The 21,853-nt window shown below is 42.4% G+C and overlaps 1 protein-coding gene across 1 annotated transcript in view; it reads right to left on the bottom strand.

Moving 5' to 3' along the window:
* The window catches only part of LOC119173713 (glutamate receptor ionotropic, kainate 2), a 117,156-nt gene that overhangs the window by 47,122 nt on the left and 48,181 nt on the right, over positions 1-21,853 (bottom strand). The window contains exon 9 of the mRNA XM_037424504.2: positions 778-894. Coding sequence (XP_037280401.2) covers positions 778-894 — 117 coding nt within the window. The remainder of the gene's footprint in view (positions 1-777; positions 895-21,853) is intronic.

The raw sequence follows: 21,853 nt of genomic DNA, 5'->3' as shown, positions 1-21,853 counted from the left end.
AAGTTCGCTAAGAAATGCTTCGCATTTTAAAGGCTTGTAGTAATGCGACACACTGACATCCTCCAAGAGAATGGGGGAGGGGGGCTTTTGGGAAACAAAGAACAAATGCTGTTTCTCTATTGGGCAAGCATATAACTGAAAACGGTCGCAGCACAGAGGAAAAAGAAAATTATCGGGCAGTGCCACAGAACCAAATAAATCTGTGACAAAGTCTACCCTTTTCAAAAAGTAAAAAAAGAAGAAATTTTTCGTCTTTGAGAATAGTAAGTTGTAATTTCTTTCAAATAAATTCTTTTGAGAAAATTGTGGTGTATGCGTAATACCAGCCATGACCGAGACTTAATTCCATTCCTCTTGATGCAGCAATAATTCCCGAAATTAGAATGAATTTCCACTCTCGCGCACAATGCAATTACATTTGGTGAACCACTACAAGGAACTAAATACAAAAGCTCCTGTGATATTCGGCAAGCAGTACACTGTGAAATGTTGTCGAACAAGTTCATCTCTACAAACAGTTATCAGTTTCGCAAACAACATCAAAATTGTCTACTTAATTATACATGAAATATGGGCTATATGCTTTGTGCAAGCAATAAAAATGAAGTGTAGAGGTGTGCTTGAAAGCTCCATCTGAATTCGGCGACATCAACTCAAGAAAGTGTTCTGGGATCTCTTGACCCATTCACTTCAGATGCTCATCACAGCATACATTCGAACAATGTTTTTGCAATGAATCCTTACTGTACAACAAACAGAAAAACTTTTAGCTCTCACCTCGACCGTGGTAACTCGCAGAGTCAAGCCTTCGAGCTTGTCTGTAAATTCTTTTTCGGCAACTTGTGTGTAGTTGACGAAGTAGGCGAGACTATTCACTGGATGCCATGTGGCTACCTTAAACGGTAAGAATGGAAAGATAAAGCAAAATTATAAACAATGGCAATCGACAGTTTCATATATTGCAACCAAGTAACCGCGTCGCTCCCCCTTTCCGCCCCCCATGTACACCTAACTCATTGCCATATGAATGGTTTCAAAAAACCATGGTGCATCTACCATCTAGTTCTTATTGCTTAGTTATTCCCGCTGAGGATTGAACCTCATCAGCAGCGGCCACATTTGATGAAGGCGGGATGCTAGAGGCCCATGTGCGAATTCGAAACACCCCAGGTGGTCCAAATTTCTGGAGGACTCCACTACAGTGCCCATCAAAACCATACCTTTTTTTGGAGCTGAAATTTGGATAATTCTTATTATAAATGATTTCAGCTGCCAATTATAAAGAATATTGATTCATTCCTAAATATACGCGAAAAGATTACGTGAAGCATACTTTCACGTTTATTGGATCACTTATAATAAAGAGTGGCTGACGTTGTGGAACACAGAAGGGAAGGATGTTGCACTGAATGAAACACCCACTCAACTACAGCTTTTCGAAGGCTTAATATATACAAAGAGGAAGAATAAATGTTGGGGCCACATTATAGCGCTCAGCATTTTCCCGATGATATCAGCAAATTGGCCTCCCTTAGGCAAACAAAAAACTACAGCATATCCATAAGATGAATGATTACGAGTGGGGCGGAGGAGATGTACGGTCGGACGCACGCACGGATGGACAGACACACGAACGGACGCATGGATGGACGGATGGGTGGATGGACGTATGAAGGTATGGAGGCACTGATGTATGAACGCATGGACAAGCGCATGGACAGACACATGGACAGATGGACGCACGAACGGACGCATGGATGCACAAACGGACGGACGCATGCATGGACGGACGGACGCACGATTCGATAGACGAAGGGATTAAACAGATGCATGGAAGCACCGAAAAACTGATGCACGAACGCACGGACGGAAACACGGACGGATGGGTGGTGGACGAACCCACGGATGGACGTTTCTCCCCACTCAGCATCATTTCCTCGATGGATATGCTGTGACACCGTTTTTAATGACATGCAATGCATTGCCATTGGCTACTACGACTACGATTGATATAACATGCGGGGTTTGACGTCCCAAAACCACCATTTGATTATGAGAGACAGAAGGGAGTCTACCAATGGAACAAACGCGCTTCCTCTGTAGCAAATGGCAGGCTCAGAATGGAAAGCAATGCACGCGTCTCTCTTTTTGCATGAGAGGGCAAGCTGGTCACAGCGACACTACGCTATCAAAACGTGAGCTGCGACGCGAGGCGCAACTGACACGACCGGCGTTCGTTGGCGTGCCCAAAGTTGGCACCGTTCCAATGAAACGCCGTTTCAAGAGGTTTCAAGGCACGGGGCGCAGCTCCTTATAGCGGCACTCGCTCCTCCCTCGTAGCCGCTGTAGTGTAACAAGTATAACATTTTGACCTTCAAGGTGGTGCCGGTGAGAGATTTCTTCTGTGCGTTGTTGAACAATAAAAGATAGTGCTCAATGTAAATGCCAATGTCTGCTAAGGGGGAATGAGAGACAGGAGCATTCGGCTTTTAGTTAACGCACACGCTGCGATCCCCATTAGGAGCCATTGGCATGTACATTGAGCACTATCTGACATGAAAGGGTTGCTACGTTATACTCGCTGGGCGTAACCTCCTTGGTTTTAGTAGGGTTTAGCGAGCGTTGGGTCACAGTGGCATGAATACAGTGAACTAGTATATACCATGAACTCGAGGTGGTTAAAGGTGGGAAGTAGACCTGAAGCGCAAGCCGTAAGAAAGTGTGCGTGTGTCACCTCTCGTTTAGTCCTTGGAATGTCCGCTGGATGGCGGTGCTTCTATATGGGGGATATATGATGAAAAGATGCGAGATGGTGGTACTTGGAGTGTTGAATAGATGGACGAACGGATACACAGACAGATGCATGAATGGACACATGAAGGGGCGGATGCATGTACGAACGCAGGGATGGATGCACGAACAGACGCACGCACGGATGGACGCATGAATGGTCACACAGACGGACGCATGGACAGACAGAAGCAAGAACGAATGGACGGACGAATGCTTCGCCCCACTCTCCATCATTCACTCCGTGGATATGCTGCCATTTTTTTCAGAGTAGAAAAAGTTGCTCCGTACTGTAAACCAAATTACACCCATATAGGTGTAATATAGTGTCTATAACTCACACCCATACACCCCACGAAATGGGTGTAACAAGCAGGACTACACCTATACCATGGGCAGGTTTCCTAATCTACACCCTAGGGTACAAACTTTTTTTGGGGGTGTAAAAGCACATGTACACCTAAGTGCCCTTAAGGGAGTGAGGGTATAAAAACGAAAATACACCCATGTAATCTTAAAGGTGTCAGGGTGTAATCTTGCTATGACACCCTAACATCCTTAAACAACAGAAGTAGTGTAGGGGTGTAATTCACTCAAACAGCAAAAAGGGTGTGGGGGTGTTCATGCAGAATTATGCCCGAACACCCATGCAAAAAAAACCATAATTCGAGTGTTACCCCTTTCCAGTAGGCCTCCGTAGAAGCACGTGAAAGCTTACCCTTTAGCTAAACCTTTCATGCGCAAAAGTCCTATTGTAGTGGCTCCCGCCACAGTGTGGTAATCCAGGCCATAGCACTGCTCTTATGGTGCATATATGAAGCACAGCATATAAGGCTCTCAGATATAACATGTAATCCTAGCTGAACGCAAAGACATCACTCAAAATGATTTGTGACACATAACACAATGTTTACAAAGTCATCCCATAGTGCAAAACGAAATCAAGCTTTATTTCATTAGACATAGAGCACATACAGGCTTCAGAGACAAATTGTAGCTTAATGAAAAACCTTTTTCAATTGTGCAGAGAAGAATGCCATCTTCTACAAGAGAAGACCGGAAATCAGACGTCAATGGTATCACATGTAGCTCTAACGACCAAGGCATGCATATTAAAGTAAAACAGAAGAGCCTTTATTTGCACTTAAGATGAACTAATTTTAACATGCTTCAATGCAACACAAAAGTACAGTGCAGTGAAGCATACAAACAGCAGGAAGAGTAGTGCAATGCAGCGTGCCTTATTTCTCCAATATACTGAAATAATATATCAAAGCGCACTGCGATTGCCACATTGATACGTCACAGTTTGCATGTGTTGTGGCATGCCTTATCCATAATATGCAAGGCTAGTGGTATTCTAATGAATGTAACAAAAAAAACTGTCTTAAATGGCATTTTCAATTCACAATAATCTTTGGGTGTTCAGACATTCAGAATACTGGAGAAACAATAACACAGGAGTGAGAACAATAGGCAAAATTACAATGGCTTAACAGCGTCACTACATACTAACCATGCAGAATACTTGATTTAAAGATGTAAACTATTAAGCGCATCGCATAATATGTTGCCCTAAAACAATGCAACATCAAAGAACATAAATGGACACACAAAAGCAGGGTGAAATAGTAACCACTTACAGCTAGCAGAGGTGGAAAAGCCAAGCTAGGATCTGGAACAATATTTTGGAGCATCATATCTTGCTTTTCCAAGAAGAAAATTTAAATTTGGAGCAGGTTTCAGGAAAAACAAATTCAGCATTTTTGAGCCAAGAAATTCAATATTAACGGCATTGATTGATATGTAAAGTTAAGGTCCCAAAACTACCGTGTGATTATGAGAAACGCTGCAGCGAAGGGCTCCAGAAATTTGGACCACCTGGGGTTCTTTAACGTGCACCGAAAACTGAGCACACGGGCCTACAATGTTCTTGCCTTCATCGGAAATGCAGCCGCCGCAGCCACGATTCGATCCTGCGACCTGGGGGTCAGCAGCCGAGTACCTTAGCCACAAGACTACCACGGCGGGGCTCCAAATTTACAGTGGTACAACAAATTAGATTGAATCACACAAAAAGAAAAATATATGTAGAAATTATTTGACATTTACTAATTTATTCAAACTACACGAGACTGCAGCAATTTCAATAAAAGCAGTCTCTTGAACAGTCCCACCGAGCAAAAAATGCTAACCCCCGTATTCACAAACGCTCTTCAACTCGAATCTCGTCCTTCACTTCAACTAGCCTGCACAGCGCCTCCACTTGTCTAAACATGACGCTGCATTTCTGGAGAATCGCTGCAGATTATCGCCGATATTGGGCGACTTGCTCTGTCTAGAGATGGCGCTGCAATCAATTTTCTCAAGTCAAGGTGAAGCATTTAGTGAAGGGACGTTCTAAAATACGGGGGTAAAACTCACAGTAGCATTTGCCGAGCTCATCAAACTGTTTGACAGGCGACCCAGAAATTCGAGATACTCGTAAAGGAGGAGCTAAAGGGGTTGGCGGAAATAAAGTGGCATACGATTCTCTTTATCGTCGCTTAAAACCGCAAAACCCTCATAAATCACTCTGAAAGATGGCCAGCACTCATACTAGTACTCGTTATTAAATGGGATCTGCATGCGAGAGTAATAGAGGGAAAAAATATTTTGTGTCCTGTGACACCGAGTATTAGTAGCCACTTCCAACTCATGAAGCACTTTTCCGCAGCAGCACTAGTGTACTGTGGCAAAAGCAACTTAAAAAGCGGTATGGACGTCATAGAAAGGAGTGCAGAACTTTCTTTTAAACAGCTCTACTCTTTTCTTTTGCTATGAGGTTAGAATATAGTCAATTAAAAGTTAGAATTACGGTTGGCGCAATTGTATTAGATTGGATGATGGTGACCCCGCCTTGGTGGTTTAGTCGCCAAGGTACTCAGCTGCATTTTTGATGCAGGCGAAAATGCTGTAGGCCCATTTGCTTAGATTTGGGTACACAAGCCCCCGGTGGCCTAAATTTCTGGAGCCCTCTACTAAGGCATCTCATAATCAAATGGTGGTTTTAGGATGTTAAATCGCACACATCAATCAATTGGATGGTGATGCACAAACTTGCGGTGATTAATGGATTTTATATTTCTTGTTAATATTAACAATACTGAGAAAGAATTGAGGCTGCTGGGCATTTTATAATGGTTTTGTGCAAAATTAAAAAATTGTATCCAACTGACACAATTGGCGCAGCTGTTGTTCTCTTGAACATGCACACCTGAATGCGTAAATAGCATGTAATATAGTGCTACAGACATTATACATGTGCTGTAAATAGACATGAATGCCTGAATTGAATACTTGATTTCGAGATGAAACCACGACCACACAAAGAACACACATGGACAGGACGGGTGCTCACTAGCAGCTGTTTGTACCTTATATTTCATAAGGTTACACACAACCTTAAAAAGGTGGCGAGTCGGCATGAAGTACTGATGGAGTTCGTGCCCCTAACAAATTAGCGAAGTTGTGCCAGTGCGTCGCTGGAAATCATGCTCAGCAGCTGAAAGGCTGTAAAAAGAAGCATGCGCGGCCGTTCACGAAGTCTGCCACTGAAGTGATTTACAAAATACCCCTATTGTGCGGAAAGAGACATTTTAGACAGATGACGAACGCTTCGTCAATTATCGAGCGAGCAAACACGCCCTTCCGGTAAAGAATAGCGACGTTGCCCATTCAAGCGCGCATGTCACTTCATGTGGATTCACACCAAGACCAATTTTGAAGGCCTTTTACAAAAGAAACGGCGTATCAATTGCGTTAGCAAAACTTCACTCATCTTGTACGAGTCGGAAGTACAGTATCTAGAGATCACGTGTCCTATAGCGTAATTAGGTAAGGGATGGCCCGAGTAGGTTGACGAAAAGTGGGCTTATATCAGCCTGCTTCCTCAAGGAATGAACAATTGCAAATGAGCGCCTATCCTGTTTATGTGTTTTCTTCGTCTGTGTGGTCGTCATTTTGGTGCAAAATTGACTAATATTTAATGCAAACATGCACCAACTATCCAAACAACGAGTTCTACTAGATATGAATGCCGCTGCTGCACATGTAAGCAAGCATAGCACGTGCAGCCAGCTTGGAAATTGAAAAAAGCAGGGTGATACAGCACCTGAGAGGAGGCACTTTCAATATATTTCGAAAGAGGGCTTAATAAACAGATGATCTACTGCTGTGTTCATGACATGGTATTAGGGTCATTCCATGCCAAACGCCCAGTCATTTTGGCGACCATCTCAAATGTATTCGAAAAATATTGTGCTGAATAACTGCATTGAAAGCAGTGAAACGGTAGAATATTTCCGAGACAAAAAATTATTGGTGGTTGCCTTCGGAACTTCCCAGAATGTCCTTTGGGTGTTGTTTGAGGAAATATTTATTTTAAAAGAACACTCTATACCCATCTTGGTCTAAATTTTGAGTAAAAGTTCTTGTGCAAGGTGTTTGGAGCTGAGTAATATTAGTGCAGTTATACTGGCACATATGCCTCTAAGAATTTATGCAAAAAGTGTTATGTTTGCAATTTTTCTATTGCAATACTGCAGTTTGCATGAATATCTGAGTAGTGAATACTTACTCCACACAAGGTATATTTTGAGAAAAAAATATTGGAGACCTCTCAAGCTGGTAAACTTTACGAGAAAAAATCATAAATTTTACAAAATTGTAATTTTTGTCCATATTGAGATGCGATTCGCGCCATGTGGTGGTCCAACTAAAAATTACCTTTGTACATATTTTGAAAGCAAATGAACAGTTCTTTTCGTATATCATCATTACATTTTTTTTGTTTTAAGGAAGAAAATACTTTCTTAGTTTTCCCATTAACGCCTCTCTTCCCATCTGGTCATACGACAGCTGCCGCCTTGAAATTCCCCATTGCCATAAATGGGAAAGTTCAAAACTTATTTTTTCCTTAAAACAAAAAATGTAATGATAACATTTGGTATATGAAAATAACTTTTTTCTTTCGATTTAGGTTTGAAGGTTATTTTTATTTGGACCAGTCGACAGTGCAAATCGCGTCTCAATATAGACAAAAATGACGATTCTGCGAAATTTGTAATTTTTTCTCATAATGTTTAGCAGCTTGAGAGGTCTCATAATATTATTTCCTGAAAATATATCTTTTTGTGTAGTTAGTATTCATTACTCATTCACACAAAGTGCAGCATAGCAATAGAAAAAATGCAAATATAAAACATTTTGGCTAAGTTCTTGGCGGCGTGGTAGACCAAGAAAGTGCTTAACAGCGCAAACGACAAGAGGAGATAGAAGAGACGAGAACAGAGCGCTGAACTAACAACCAAAGTTTATTGCGAACCAACTGCAATATATAGGAAACAGAATCTGAGCATAACCACGCAACGCAAGCGGAATTACACATACATGCGCCATACGGCATACCTTTTCAACAACCGGTCTTATCAGTGGACCCCAGATAACTGATTTCACAGCCACGAAGAAAAATTGAGGGTACGCTAACACAGGAAGCAACAAGTTGTTGAATATGGAATGCTTCACTAATCTCGTGCTCGCGCCGATTCTTATATCGCCCCATGATCAAAGACTTGTCAAGAATGGGCTGGCAACGACACTTACTACAATGGTCTGCCAAGTGGCTAGGAATGGAGCCTTTTCGAAAGTTACCATGCTCTCTCAACTGATCATTCATGCATTGCCCTGTTTGGCCAATGTAACCGAGCCCACAAGTAAATAATATCTTGTAGAGAATCGCTAAAACACATTCACCATGGCACATAGCGTGTTTCTTAGCGCATGCTTCTTTCTTAGGTCCTTCGCTGTTGACCCTGCGACATAGCCCAGCGAGCTTGTCGCGTGCGCAGAACGCAACTCTTACAGCTATTTTGCCAGCGACCTTCTTTAACCTATAGGAAACTTCATGTACGTAGGGAATAACAGGCTTGCTAGAATGAGGCTTGTCGAGTTAGCTGTTGCTTTGTCTCTTATCAGGCACTCTTGGAGACGTTAGGAGAGTCTGGCAACGGAAGTTAGCAGGGGATTAGAAAAGCCTGCCTGTTGAAGGCGGTGAACGTGGTGCGAGAAACCGCACTCTATCTGGCGGTGAAAAGAGCAAGTTAGTGTTGCCTTTAGGCAGGAAAAAGCGATGCTTCACTTGGATGTAAAAAGAAGAATGCTCTTCCTTGAGCAATACATATATATATATATATATATATATATATATATATATATATATATATGTGGTTTAACGTCCCAAAACCACCATATGATTATGAGAGACGCCGTAGTGGAGGGCTCCGGAAATTTCGACCACCTGGGGTTCTTTAACGTGCACCCAAATCTGAGTACACGGGCCTACAACATTCCCGCCTCCATCCGAAATGCAGCCGCCGCAGCCGGGATTTGAACCCGCGACCTGCGGGTCAGCAGCCGAGTACCTTAGCCACTAGACCACTGCGGCGGGGCCTTCCTTGAGCAAGGTTCAAACCGCCAATATACATGGTTAACTAAAAAAAGCATTTTCAAGTCTAGAAATCGTAGCTTGTTGTCAGAAATAAACTCCGACTTTAATTCCAGTTGCTTCATTTCACGCCGAAAAACATCGAATATCTCACCAGTGCAGAAGTGTGCATTGGCTCATGTTCAGCACCAGTTCTTTGTGACCTTTTACTCGCGCGGTATGAAAGAAGTCTCATGGCTAACTTTGATTAGACGAGTACAGTTATAGTGTTCGGCTACGTTGACGACTTTTTAGTGTTTTACCGCATCGATCAATCTGACCCTCCGCAAACCACCGATGAGATATTTGACGTTTTTAGGCATAGAATCAAGAAACTAGAATTAATGTCGGAGTTTATTTCAGAAAACAAGCTACAATGTCTAGACTTAGAAATGTTTTTTTTTTTCTGGTTGATCATGTATGTTAGCGGTATGAGCCATGCTCAAAAAAGAGCCTCCTTTTTACGCCCGCCCATTCTGAGCTACTCAAATGAAGCATCACTTTTTTTCTGCCTAAAAGCAGCTCTAACTCACTCTTGTCACCACCAGATAGAAAGCAGTTTTTTGCTCCAAGTTCACCGCCTTCAACAAGCAGGCTTTCGTAATCCCCTGCTAACTTCTATTGCCGAGACTCTCCTAACGTCACTAAGAGTGCCTGATAAAAGACAAAGCAACAGCTAACTCAACAAGCCTTATTCTAGCAAGGCTGTTATTCTTTACATACACGAAGTTTCCCATAGGCTAAAGAAGGTCGCTGGCAAAATAGCTGTAAGAGTTGTGTTCTGCGCACGTGACAAACTCGCTGGGCTATGTCGCAGTGTCCACAGCGAAGGACCTAAGAAAGAAGCATGCACTAAGAAACACGCTACGTGCCATGTTAAATGTGTTTTAGCGATTCTCTACGATTCTCTACGAGATTTGGGCACGACGCCACATTTGGGATGGGAGACTTACGGCCACTGGTGTTACAGGCTGCGGTCACCTGGGCTGTGTGCTCCTGGCTCCCCGGATCCTGCGAGCCGATCAGCCCTGATCGCCTGCCTCTCCCCCGGCCGGATGGAACCCTTCTGTGGCTAAACTTGGACGAGATCGGCGCGACCATCTGGCAACATGGAACTTCGATATCGCCTAGTGACGTCAGCCGAGGCGCATATAAGCTTCACTCTTCATCCGCCAGCTTTGGGCACGACGCCGCATTTGGGATGGGAGACTTACGGCCACTGGTGTTACAGGTCAGTTACATGAAGGGTGCTTCCTGTATCAAGTGCAGTCATACCTGTTTCTTTGCGGTGTCGTGCCCACCAGAGTTTTACGATGTTCTCAAGCGTTTGTTGTGTATTTCATGCAATCTCTGTTCTTCCGTTCGTAACTTACTGCTCATGCTCGCGGGCGATGTGGAAACAAATCCGGGACCGATGAGTAAAGCCGAAGCGGACGCTTTCGCTTCGGTTTTGCAAACAATTAAAAAGCTAGAGGCTGAGCATGCCACAATGTTAGCCGATCTGAAACGAGTAAGTGGAGAGCATGAAACTGCCAAAAATCAGATCAAGCTACTAGATGCTAAAGTCGCTGCCCTTGAGGCAACCATTGCATTGCAGCGAAACGCAGATAGTCCTTCTGACAGTTCCCTCCTCAAAGTTTCAGATCAGTTGGCAGCCATTTCGTCCCGATGCGACGATGCCGAAAATAGGCAGCGGCGATCAAACCTTCTATTCTTTGGCATAGAAGATAAGAAGGAGGAAGAATGGGCCGCGGCGGAGCAGAAAGTTATAGCGTTTTGCTCTGAAAAACTTGAATTAACGACCACTAGTTCACAATTCGAGCGTGTTCACAGGCTAGGCAAATTCACTGAAGGAAAAAATAGGCCCATCATAGCAAAACTAACATTCTATAAGGACAAAGAGCAGATCTTGTCTTGTGCACGCAAATTGAAAGGAACAACCTACTCTATTGGTGAAGACTTTTTCCCGGCTACACGACAGGCAAGACGCAAGTTGGTAACCTTCGCGAAATCTCAAAACAAGGCTTTCAAAATTTCAGTTGACCGCCTGCACATTAACAAACAGGTTTACATTTATGACGTCGCCAGTGATGATGTCGTACTAACTAACAGATAGCTAAATAACACGTGCGGGCAAGATCGGAATATGACTTCGCCCTTTCAAGCCATCACCACATTATCGCTATCGTCTACTAACATCTGCAGCCTGATGCCAAAACGGGATTTGTTATGTTCCTTCCTTGACGATTGTGACTGCGATATTCTTGCCCTCACCGAAACCTGGCTATACCCTGACGTAACCGATAACGAAGTTCTCCCTGATCGCAGAAATTTCAGCATTTACCGAAATGACCGTACTGATAGGCGGGGTGGAGGGGTTCTTCTCGCAGTAAAAAAAACTTTACAATCGTATGCCATCAAAGTACACTCTAACATAGAAATTATCTGGGTAGCATGCTTAACAAAGTCCGCCACACTGCTCATCAAAAATTGTTACCGACCTCCTGACTGTAAACATTCATTTTTGGAAGAACTGCGCAGTAGCATCACTGAGGCCATCCATCTCTGCCATACCGATTCCATATTCATCTTTGGTGATTTCAATTTTCCCGCAATTGACTGGAACCAGTTGTCTTCCCCTTGCCGCATGTCTACAGAATTTATCAACCTAACCTTAGACTTTAACTTATCGCAAATGGTGAACCAGCCCACTCGTGGTTCAAACATCCTCGACCTAATTCTCACCTCTGCTCCTGAAACAGTAAACACCATGCTGAACATAGATGGATTCAGCGATCATTGTCTTCTTCAAGTAACCCTTAACATTCAACCACCTTTCTCTGGCATTGAACATAAAAAAATCCGCGATTACAATAAAGCTAACTACAGCAAAATCAACTCCGAACTAGAAACCTTCTACAATGACATATTCCTGCCATCCTCTTCCAGTCGCGACGTCAATGATAACTGGATGCTGTACAGAGACAAATTATGCGCACTGGCAAACCCGTATATTCCACTTGTTTCGGTCAAAAATGATAAAACAAACCCCTGGTTTACTAAATCCATCCGGCAGCTCAGAAATAAAAAGAAGCGTCTATACCGCGCGGCTAAACGACTTGGTACGTCCTCTGCATGGGAGGCGTACAAAAATGTTCTGAAAATATACTGTTCCACAATTAAATCTGCTAAACTAAAGTATTTCTCTAATGATTTGCCTTCCCTTCTGAAATCAAATCCTAGGAAATTCTGGAATCAAATATCTGCGGAACACGATGTTAAACAGATTTCCTTGCTAGATGATCACCATGCTCCCCTCTCAGATAGTCATTGCACCTCAGCATTTAACACCTTCTTTTCATCCGTTTTCACCCGAGAAGACCACGCCGACGTTCCGAACGTTCGCGATCTTAACATAGATTATATGCAACCTATTGAAATAACGCCTGAGGGTATCGCACTTCTTGTCACTAATCTTAAACTATCTACTTCAGCTGGCATTGACGGTATAAATTCCAAACTTCTGAAAAACACCCTTTCTGTTTCTGTTAATATCCTGTATCACCTTTTCAGACAATCATTAGCAACAGGCCAGCTTCCCATTGACTGGAAGATTGGTAAAATAGTCCCCGTGTTTAAAGCCGGCGATAAACATTCACCCGAAAGTTATCGCCCCATCTCTCTCACGTGCATCTGCTGCAAACTCCTGGAACATATAATCGCTTCTCATGTTTTCAGGCACTTAGAATCTAACCATTACTTTTTTATCAACCAACATGGATTTAGAAAAGGTTTTTCGTGCGAAACACAGCTGCTGGAATTTACGTCAGAACTACATTGCAACATGAACAATAACCTTCAGACTGACTGCATTTTTCTCGATTTTTCAAAAGCATTTGATCGCGTACCCCACTGTCGTCTGATTTCTAAATTATCTTCACTCCGATTAGATTCGCTCACTTTATCTTGGCTTCGAAACTTTCTTTCACTCCGCCAGCAGTTCACGGTAATAAACAATATCCAATCCCCTCTTTCCCACGTAACCTCAGGTGTACCGCAGGGGTGCGTCCTCGGCCCCCTGCTGTTCTTAATTTATATTAACAATTTGCCAATCAGCACCTCATCTCGCATGCGAATTTTCGCCGATGATTGCATTATATATCGCTCAATAACCTGTACCGATGATCACCTAACACTGCAAAATGACCTCAACAAGATTAATGACTGGTGCAAAAAATGGCTTATGTCGCTAAACAAGCAGAAGTGCAAAATTATGTGTTTTACACGCAAGCAACATATTTCTAGCCATTCGTACATAATTGATGACTACCCTCTGTCATACGCATCATCCTACAAGTACCTCGGTATTCATTTCACACCAAATCTTTCTTGGTCACACCATATCACCACCATTTGTGCGAAAGCTTCAAAATCATTGGGTTACTTACGCCGCAACTTGCATAGCTGCCCATCCCATGTTCGGCAGCTAGCTTATCAGACCTTCGTTCGACCACAACTTGAATTCGCTGCATCGATCTGGTCCCCATACCAAAATTACTTAATCAACATGCTTGAAGCTATTCAAAATAGGGCAGCCCGATTCATCTCACGAAATTACGACTACAATAGCAGCATAACGGAAATTAAACTTTGCCTTTCTCTTCAACTGTTGAGTACTCGGCGGGATATTTCTCTCCTATGCCTCTTCCATAAGTATGTTTACAGTAACAAACCCTTCCCATTCCAACTCGATAAACCTTGCGTTACATCTCGTAGGCTGCATAATAACTTAAGTTTCACGCGATTATATGGGTCAACGGACGCCTTTAACTCATCGGCTCTTCCTCGCGTCATCCGCTTGTGGAATGATCTCTCGAATGACATTGTATATCAATCAGACCCCGAAAAATTCAGACAACTTCTTCACTCTTTCTTTCAGTCATAGACACTTCGATTGGTTCCTTTTTACAAGTATTTGTTGCACCTCCTGTATCGTTCCAGTGTAATTATATTCATTCGTTTTTTTTTTCCATTTCCTCCCGCTTACAGCTTAGGGTCTTGTGTTCGTTCAGTAAAGAGCACGCGCTTTTTTTTTTTCGCTTCACACTTTGTGACCGCCTGCATTTTCCTACTTTATAATGTTCTTATACACACAAGAAAAACTCTCTTATCGCCCTTTATTATCCTGTATTTCTTAAACAAGAACAAATTGCTTTCTGCGCGCTGCTCTAAAATATTTTTGGCTACGTGTGTGCTAGGTGTTTTTTAGTAAGTGTATTGCGGATATTTGTTCTCCTCCCACCAGCAATGTTCCGATGTGTAACTTCAAATGACTTTTTGTACATTCTCTCTTTAGTGACATATAACGCGTTATTTTTTGTTGAGTTCTTTCAAAGTTTGATGTTTCCTTACGGTTTTGTCGCGACACTCACCCTTTGTAACCCCCCTTACACAATGCCCTGCAACAAGGGCCTGTAAGGTATTTTTAAATAAATAAATAAATATTATTTACTTGTGGGCTCGGTTCCATTGGCCAAACAGGGCAATGCATGAATGATCGGTTGAGGGAGCATGCTAGCTCTCTAGAAGGCTCCCTTCCCAGCCACTTGGGGGACCATTGTAAAAAGTGTGGTTGTCGGCCAATTATGGACAGGTGTGTGATCATGGGACTATATAAAAATCGGCGCGAGCACGAGATTAGTGAAGCCATCCACATTCAACAACTTGTGCTTGCTGTGTTAGCGTACTCTCAATTTGTTTTTTTTTTCATGGCTGTGAAATCAGTTATCTGGGGTCCACTGATATGACCGCTTCTTGATAAGGTACACATGTATGTACACATGTAGGTACACATGTATGGCGCATGTATGTGCAATTCTGCTTATGTTGCGTGGTTATGCGCAGATTCCGTTTTCAATATAGTGCAGTTTGTTTGCAATAAACTTTCGTTGTTAGTTCAGCGCTCTGTTTTCGTCTATTATATCTCCTCTTGTCGTTAGAGCTGTTAAGCACTTTCTTGGTCTACCATACAGCTCCGACCAGCTGTGTCAAGCACTTTGTTAGTCTTGGAGGCGTATGTTCCAGTGAAATTGCACTAATATCACTGAGCTTGAAACACTTTACACATGAACTTTTACTTAACATGTAAGCAAATTTTGGTAAAGAAACAAGGAACAGTGCTTTTAAAATAAAATTTTGGACAAAGAACAGTGAAACGACGTTACGGTAAGTTCATAAGGCAACTATGTGACTAAAAATTTTTTTTTCGGATGTATTCTACTGTTTCACTGTTTTCAATGCAGTGAATCAGCACATTTTTTTTTTCAAATATATTTGAGATGGCCGCTAAAATAGCTGGGATGTTTGGCGTGGAATGACCCATTTGTGAATCAACCTTTAAAGTTGGAGACATCTAGGCCATCTCCACTTTATCATACAACTCAGTTAACATTATGCATCAGTACACAGTTTTCTACAGGCACTGTTGTTAATCTGATGGCAAGCTGATACTCATATTGGAAAAATAAATAGGTATATAGGACACATAGCTTGAGATAAAGCCTTTCCCATCAGAGGAATGTTCCGAAAATGTACAAGATATTTGGTGCACCCTATGAGTAGTGCCCAACACTGCTACAACCCTTTGACTGAGGTCGTGAGCCCGGAACAGGTGCTTTCAGGTTGTGATGAAGAGTGTACTGCATCGTCAGCACCCAGCCCATCGTGGAAGGCATAGTGTGCTGTCCTTTCAACATTCTGCATGTAAGGCATGCACAACATTCAACTAAACAACTAAAAATACTAGGAACAATCAGAACCTCATTATGACGTGTCCTATAATAGAAAGCTCTAGCTTCCGCACTTCAGCTTTACCTTTATTCACTACTACATATACAAGCATCTGTGCACATTAGTGTACAAATGCAAGTGCCATGGGTGAGTCTGCACCATGGTTCATGGAAAACCTTAGCAAATGTACGTTGTGGTGAAAAAGAGCTTCTCTCTTCAATCATGCACCTACCAAGAAGTTTGAAATATACTGGGACGCTCAAATTTCAGCCTTTATACCACGATTTCTCGCTTAGCTAGAATACCCCAACCAATAGGCCACGACAATGGGTGACACAAAAATTATATAAACCAATTCTGACAGAAAAGTTGCTATACATATGATTTACTTTGAAGGATCCTTTGATAGACATGTACACATCACAGATGTACAATCTACTGCGTGAAACTAGCGTAAAGCATCGAGCAAGCCCCAATCTGAGGGGATCAACAGCACTTATATAATGACAACTACTGTTGGAAACACAGCACTGTGCATTTGTGAAAGCTCACCTCTAAATTTCTTCTCCAGTTACATAAATTTGGTATACTGGATAATTTTATAATGTCTTTCACAGGTTGCTTATTGGTCCACAAGATGATTTCTTTAGGGCACGAGTAAGGCTGACTGCTCTCAAAAATCAATAAGACATGGTAATATTCTTCTTCTTCGAGTGCATGCATAAGCAGCTTTTTTGCACTTTAATTTTTTTAATTCATAAAAATAGCCATGCAACACATAATGTATCACAAGTAAATTAAATAGATGTTCAATAGGCTCTGAACTGCTAGACACTAAATATGTATTAAATTTTTTTAAATGCACGACTTATTGTAGAAGATGCTAACAGGCATATATGCATGTAGGACATATTAGTTGGATCAGTTTGTTTACATCCGTAAGGATGAAACCTGCACAGACAAAACGCATGAAACATACAAGTGCTGTTAGGTCTGCTTTCTTTCGTCCACAGCCAGCTGTGCCGTCATCCTCATTTTGTTTTTCGTGAGCGTGTCCTTTAGTGGCTAACTATGCCTACCCCATTATCATCTGTAACTGCTGTATCACTGTAACTGAAAGTTTTGTCTGGGTGTGTGTCGGTACACTTTGGCTAAGCTTTTATGTAACCACAGCGCCAAAACCATACATCAAAATTTTTAGAAATATTCTATTCTACAATATTCTATGTGCCGCACTACAACAGTGCAAAAATGCAAAAAGTGTGCAATTGAGTGTGGCTGTTCAAGCCCTTACCGAAGCAGATCAATATTTCTATAGCCTGATTATCTACGATATACAGGTATAGATATAAATAAATCTAACAAGGCATAAAAAGCCTAAATTGCTGACCAGACAACGTACATATATTTCTTTGGTTAGCTGCACGATTTTCAACAAAACACACGTCACGCCGATGCAAAGCACAGGCATCAAAGGGGTACTCATACAAATTTTAAATATTTTTGAATTGTTGTTTTAAATAGCGTATTTACTCACATCATAAACACACCCTTAACTTCAGTCGTTGAAATCTGGATTTTTTTTTTTCTCCCGCGTAATGAACGCGCCCCATTTGTCCACTGCAGTCCCACTAACTCACAACTAGCACCTCATTGCCCACTGATCTGTTTCGTTTTTATTATTGTTATTATGCCATCCCTTTCGACCACCTCGGCTCGCTCATCCCCCCCCCCCCCCCCCCCCCCGCTCTTTTTTTTCACCTCCTGCTGCCGCGCGATTTAAGATCTATCTGCGCGCGGCAAGACCCCCAGTTTTTTTTTTTTTCCGTGCGCCACAGCGGGGTTCACGAACACTGCGACTTTTGAGACATTGCAGCCGATAAGCACACAGCGAGCGAAGGTCACGAAGCTACCGGCGCCAAGGGATGGTCGCTTCCTGCAATTACGAGTATCGCGGGCAAATCGGGAGTTGGCAGGCACGCAATTCTGCACTTCGTTGTTCACATGTTCGAAAGCTTACCTTTTCAGCAATAGCACGAAATTCAAAAGCGTTCTCCATGTAGCTTCCAGCGTACACTCCATTGAATGCTTGATTAGGAACACTCAGCTTGCGGCGTGCACAAGCTTCAACGAAAGCCGTTGACAGAGGACAGACACTCCGCCGCACCGAAGTTGTTCTGTACTTGTCGACGCGCCACAGATTGCAGTGACACGTACTGTATCTACTATAAGCACGAGTTAAACCGTGCAAGCCGTATAAGCACACATCCTGGACAAAGCAAGTGAATAGTAAAATAATCCAGCACAGTCAGCCTGCAGCAAACACGCACACATGTTACCACTGAATTCAAAGTCTCCCTGTTGACGATGGCGATGCGCAGTTGCCCCGAGACCTCAAAACTGAAATTTGGAGCATCACCGTTTTAGGATATAATTTTCAAGCTATGTCAAGCTACCAATCTATAGAGTAATATTTTATGCTCGACAACATACTTATTTGCTAGCGGAGCTTTAAAGTCTTTTTTTGCCGCTGACGTGTGCAGGCGGCAATATCGTAGCCTTGGTGATGTACATTTTTTTCTTTTCCTGAGTGAGGCATTATTGCGGCATTGTTTCGACATTTTGGAGTTCCAATTTGTTACTTGTGCAACACAGATATAAATAAATAATTAGGGAAGGGCAGCGGGGAGGTTTTTCCATATTTGACACATCTTCACCCTTTTTATGTTCGTTTGTGGAGCTTTTTTTAGTTCAAAATGGGACAAATCTAGAACCGAAACAAGCTCAACTAACGCTGCCTTGGCATATACATGCTATGAACGTTCGTCTTGAACAATATTAATTATTAATATAGTTTTATTATTACTGTTTTAGAGGAAAGATGAAAGTATGTATGAGCCAATAAAGTGTCATTTGAACTACTTTCGGGCCAGGATTTGGCCCATATCGAAAAAAAAAAGCTTCCGATTTGGATCCGCACGTATGCAACCACAGGCAAAAAATGTACATACATATGGATCAGGCCCCCTTCTTTCCTCTTTCTATCCCCCTCCAAACATAAATCCTAGCAACACCCTTGCTGTGCTATCAGCTTCTTTTAAATAACACTCTGACATTCAGCAAGAACCTGGGAACTATGCTTTTTTACCGACAAAGTATGAATGACGCTTGATTTTATTTCAAGTCTTAAATTTCGTGCGAGCATTCGGATGTGCCATTATTAGTCCGTTGTAACGCCTTAGTAAGAACTGTTAATTACAATGCTGCAATTAGTCAACTATTCTCCCTTCTTGCGACACGAGTACAGTGCGCTAGTGTCGTCTGCGATCGTTCACGTGTACGTTATACTACGCGCAAGCGTTCACATCAAGAAAATAAAAAAGAGCAGTACGTGCCCACAGAGTGGTGCGTCCAAGTGCACGAGTTCACTCGTGCTTAGTGGATGCGCACCAAGCTTGTCCTGCGGCGGGGCATGCATGCACAGCAGCTGCGTCAGAGTAAGCTCAGCCAGTTAATTGTAAACATGCCTAGTTCCATGGCAATGCAAACGCTGCAAACAGTCAATTTGAGCTGATTCATGTTCATTGATCAAACTATAACAAACTGAATAAATCAGCGACTTGTGGGTTGATGCGAAACACTTCAGTGTGAGGAAATGTTTGGGCCCCATTGTAAATAAAACAAGACCTCTGGTATGAAAAACAGTGTGATTTAAATGAAAAAGCACGAACGATATCCTGTCAAAAAGCGTGTGTAATCATTTCATGTTATGTTTAAGCGGAACATAGTCTCGTTTGCCGATGTCTCTGTGGGAATTAGTGATGAATGGACATGAGTGGCAGCAAAATATTTTTTAGTTAGAATCCCAAAAAGTGAATCGATGAATTAAGTCGTTGAGCATGTGAGGGATCTTCTGAATAATTAAAAAAGGGGTGGTATACTAAATATATTATATAGCACGATAATTGACGTTTAAATGTGGGGCGGATCTACAGGGGATCAACTGATACCATAGTGCTTCATGAAGAAAGCAACAGAATACCAATAAAGAAGGGTGTAAAACAGGTGAATACAATCTCCCCAATGCTATTTACTGCGTGCTTACAGGAGGTTTTCAGAGGCCTAGAATGGTAACAGTTAGGGATAAGTGTTAATGGAGAAAACCTTGGTAACCTGCGCTTCGCCGATGACATTCCATTGCTGAGTAACTCTGGGGACGAATTGCAACTCATGATTACGGAGTTAGACATGGAGAGCAGAACGGTGGGTCTTAAAATTAATCTGCAGAAAACGAAAGTAATGTACAACAACCTCGGAAGAGCAGCGCTTTGAGATAGGTAATAGTCCACTTAAAGTTGTAAAAGACTATGTCTACTTAGGGCAGGTAATAACTGCGGAGCTGAACCACGAGATTGAAGTAACTAGAAAAATAAGAATGGGGTGGAGCACATTTGGCAAGCACTCTCAAATTATGACAGGTAGATTGCCACTATCCCTCAAGAGGAAGGTATATAACAGCTGTCTCTTGCTGGTACTTAGCTACGGAGCAGAAACCTGGAGACTTGCAAACAGGGTTCAACTTAAATTGAGGACGACGCAGCGAGCAATGGAAAAAAATGGTCGGTCTATCCTTAAAAGACAAGAAGAGAGCAGAGTGGTGCAGGGAACAAACGGGGGTTAAGGACATATTAGTTGAAATCAAGAAGACGAAATGGACATGGGCCAGGCATTTAGCGCGTGTACAGGACAATCGCTGCTCATTAAGGGTAACTAACTGGATTCCCAGAGAAGGCAAGCGGGTTAGAGGGAGACAGAAGGTTAGGTGGGCAGATGAGATTAAGAAGTTTGCGGGCATAAATTGGCAGCAGCAAGCACAGGACCGAGTTAACTGGCGGAACATGGGAGAGGCCTTTGTCCTGCAGTGGACATATAATCAGGCTGATGATGATAATGAGTGGGTAGCAAGCAAGTGTGTTTGCAGTACTTACCCAATGAGTGTTTTGAAAAGGCTCTGAAAGGCCACACTTCTAGCTTTCGCTGTGACGGTGCTGCGCTTTCCGTGCAGGCCTGGAGTGTTTTGTCTGTGCTCATATCTAAGCTTAGCACAAACTTCTAAGGAACAAGGGGCTTTGTCAGGCTGATTGCCTTTCGCCATCGCCCTTGCAGTGAGTTTTGTGATGCGTTTACTGTAATTAAGTACTATTACTATAATTCTGGGGCATTGGCCAAGAAAGCTTATAACGTGCTTTTTCTATGATCATTGCCAATGTATCTCTAAATAAATTTATATTCAAATACAGAAATTACAGGAAAACCCATGAAGAGGTAAAGAAAGGGAGAAAGAAGGGTTTTTATAGATTTCGATATTTGAGATTTTAAGATGACCACGCAGCTTACTAGATTGATTGATGTTTGATGTTTTGTGGCGCAAGGGCCATTTAATGAACAAACAGCACCAGTTCATCTTACTAGAGATATGGACAATGATTGTGATAAGTGGCTGCGTAAGGGCCATTAAAATTCCTCGCGCTAAGGTGGGTAAAAACATAGAAGTAATAAAATCATGACCATGCCGTGAAAGGGGTGTGTTGTTAATGGATGACAAAACTTTGTTGTAATAAAAAACGATGGTGGACATGTATGGCATTAGCACAAGTGCCTCACTTGTTCACACCCTTGCGTCCAGAGAACGTGAGGCAAGTGCTTTGTTGAGTGTCCTGCAGAGGACGTAGTGAGGCTGATGATGATGAT

Source organism: Rhipicephalus microplus, chromosome 5, assembly GCF_043290135.1.
Source record: "Rhipicephalus microplus isolate Deutch F79 chromosome 5, USDA_Rmic, whole genome shotgun sequence".
NCBI lineage: Eukaryota > Metazoa > Arthropoda > Arachnida > Ixodida > Ixodidae > Rhipicephalus > Rhipicephalus microplus.
This window is presented reverse-complemented; position numbering and strand designations above follow the sequence as displayed.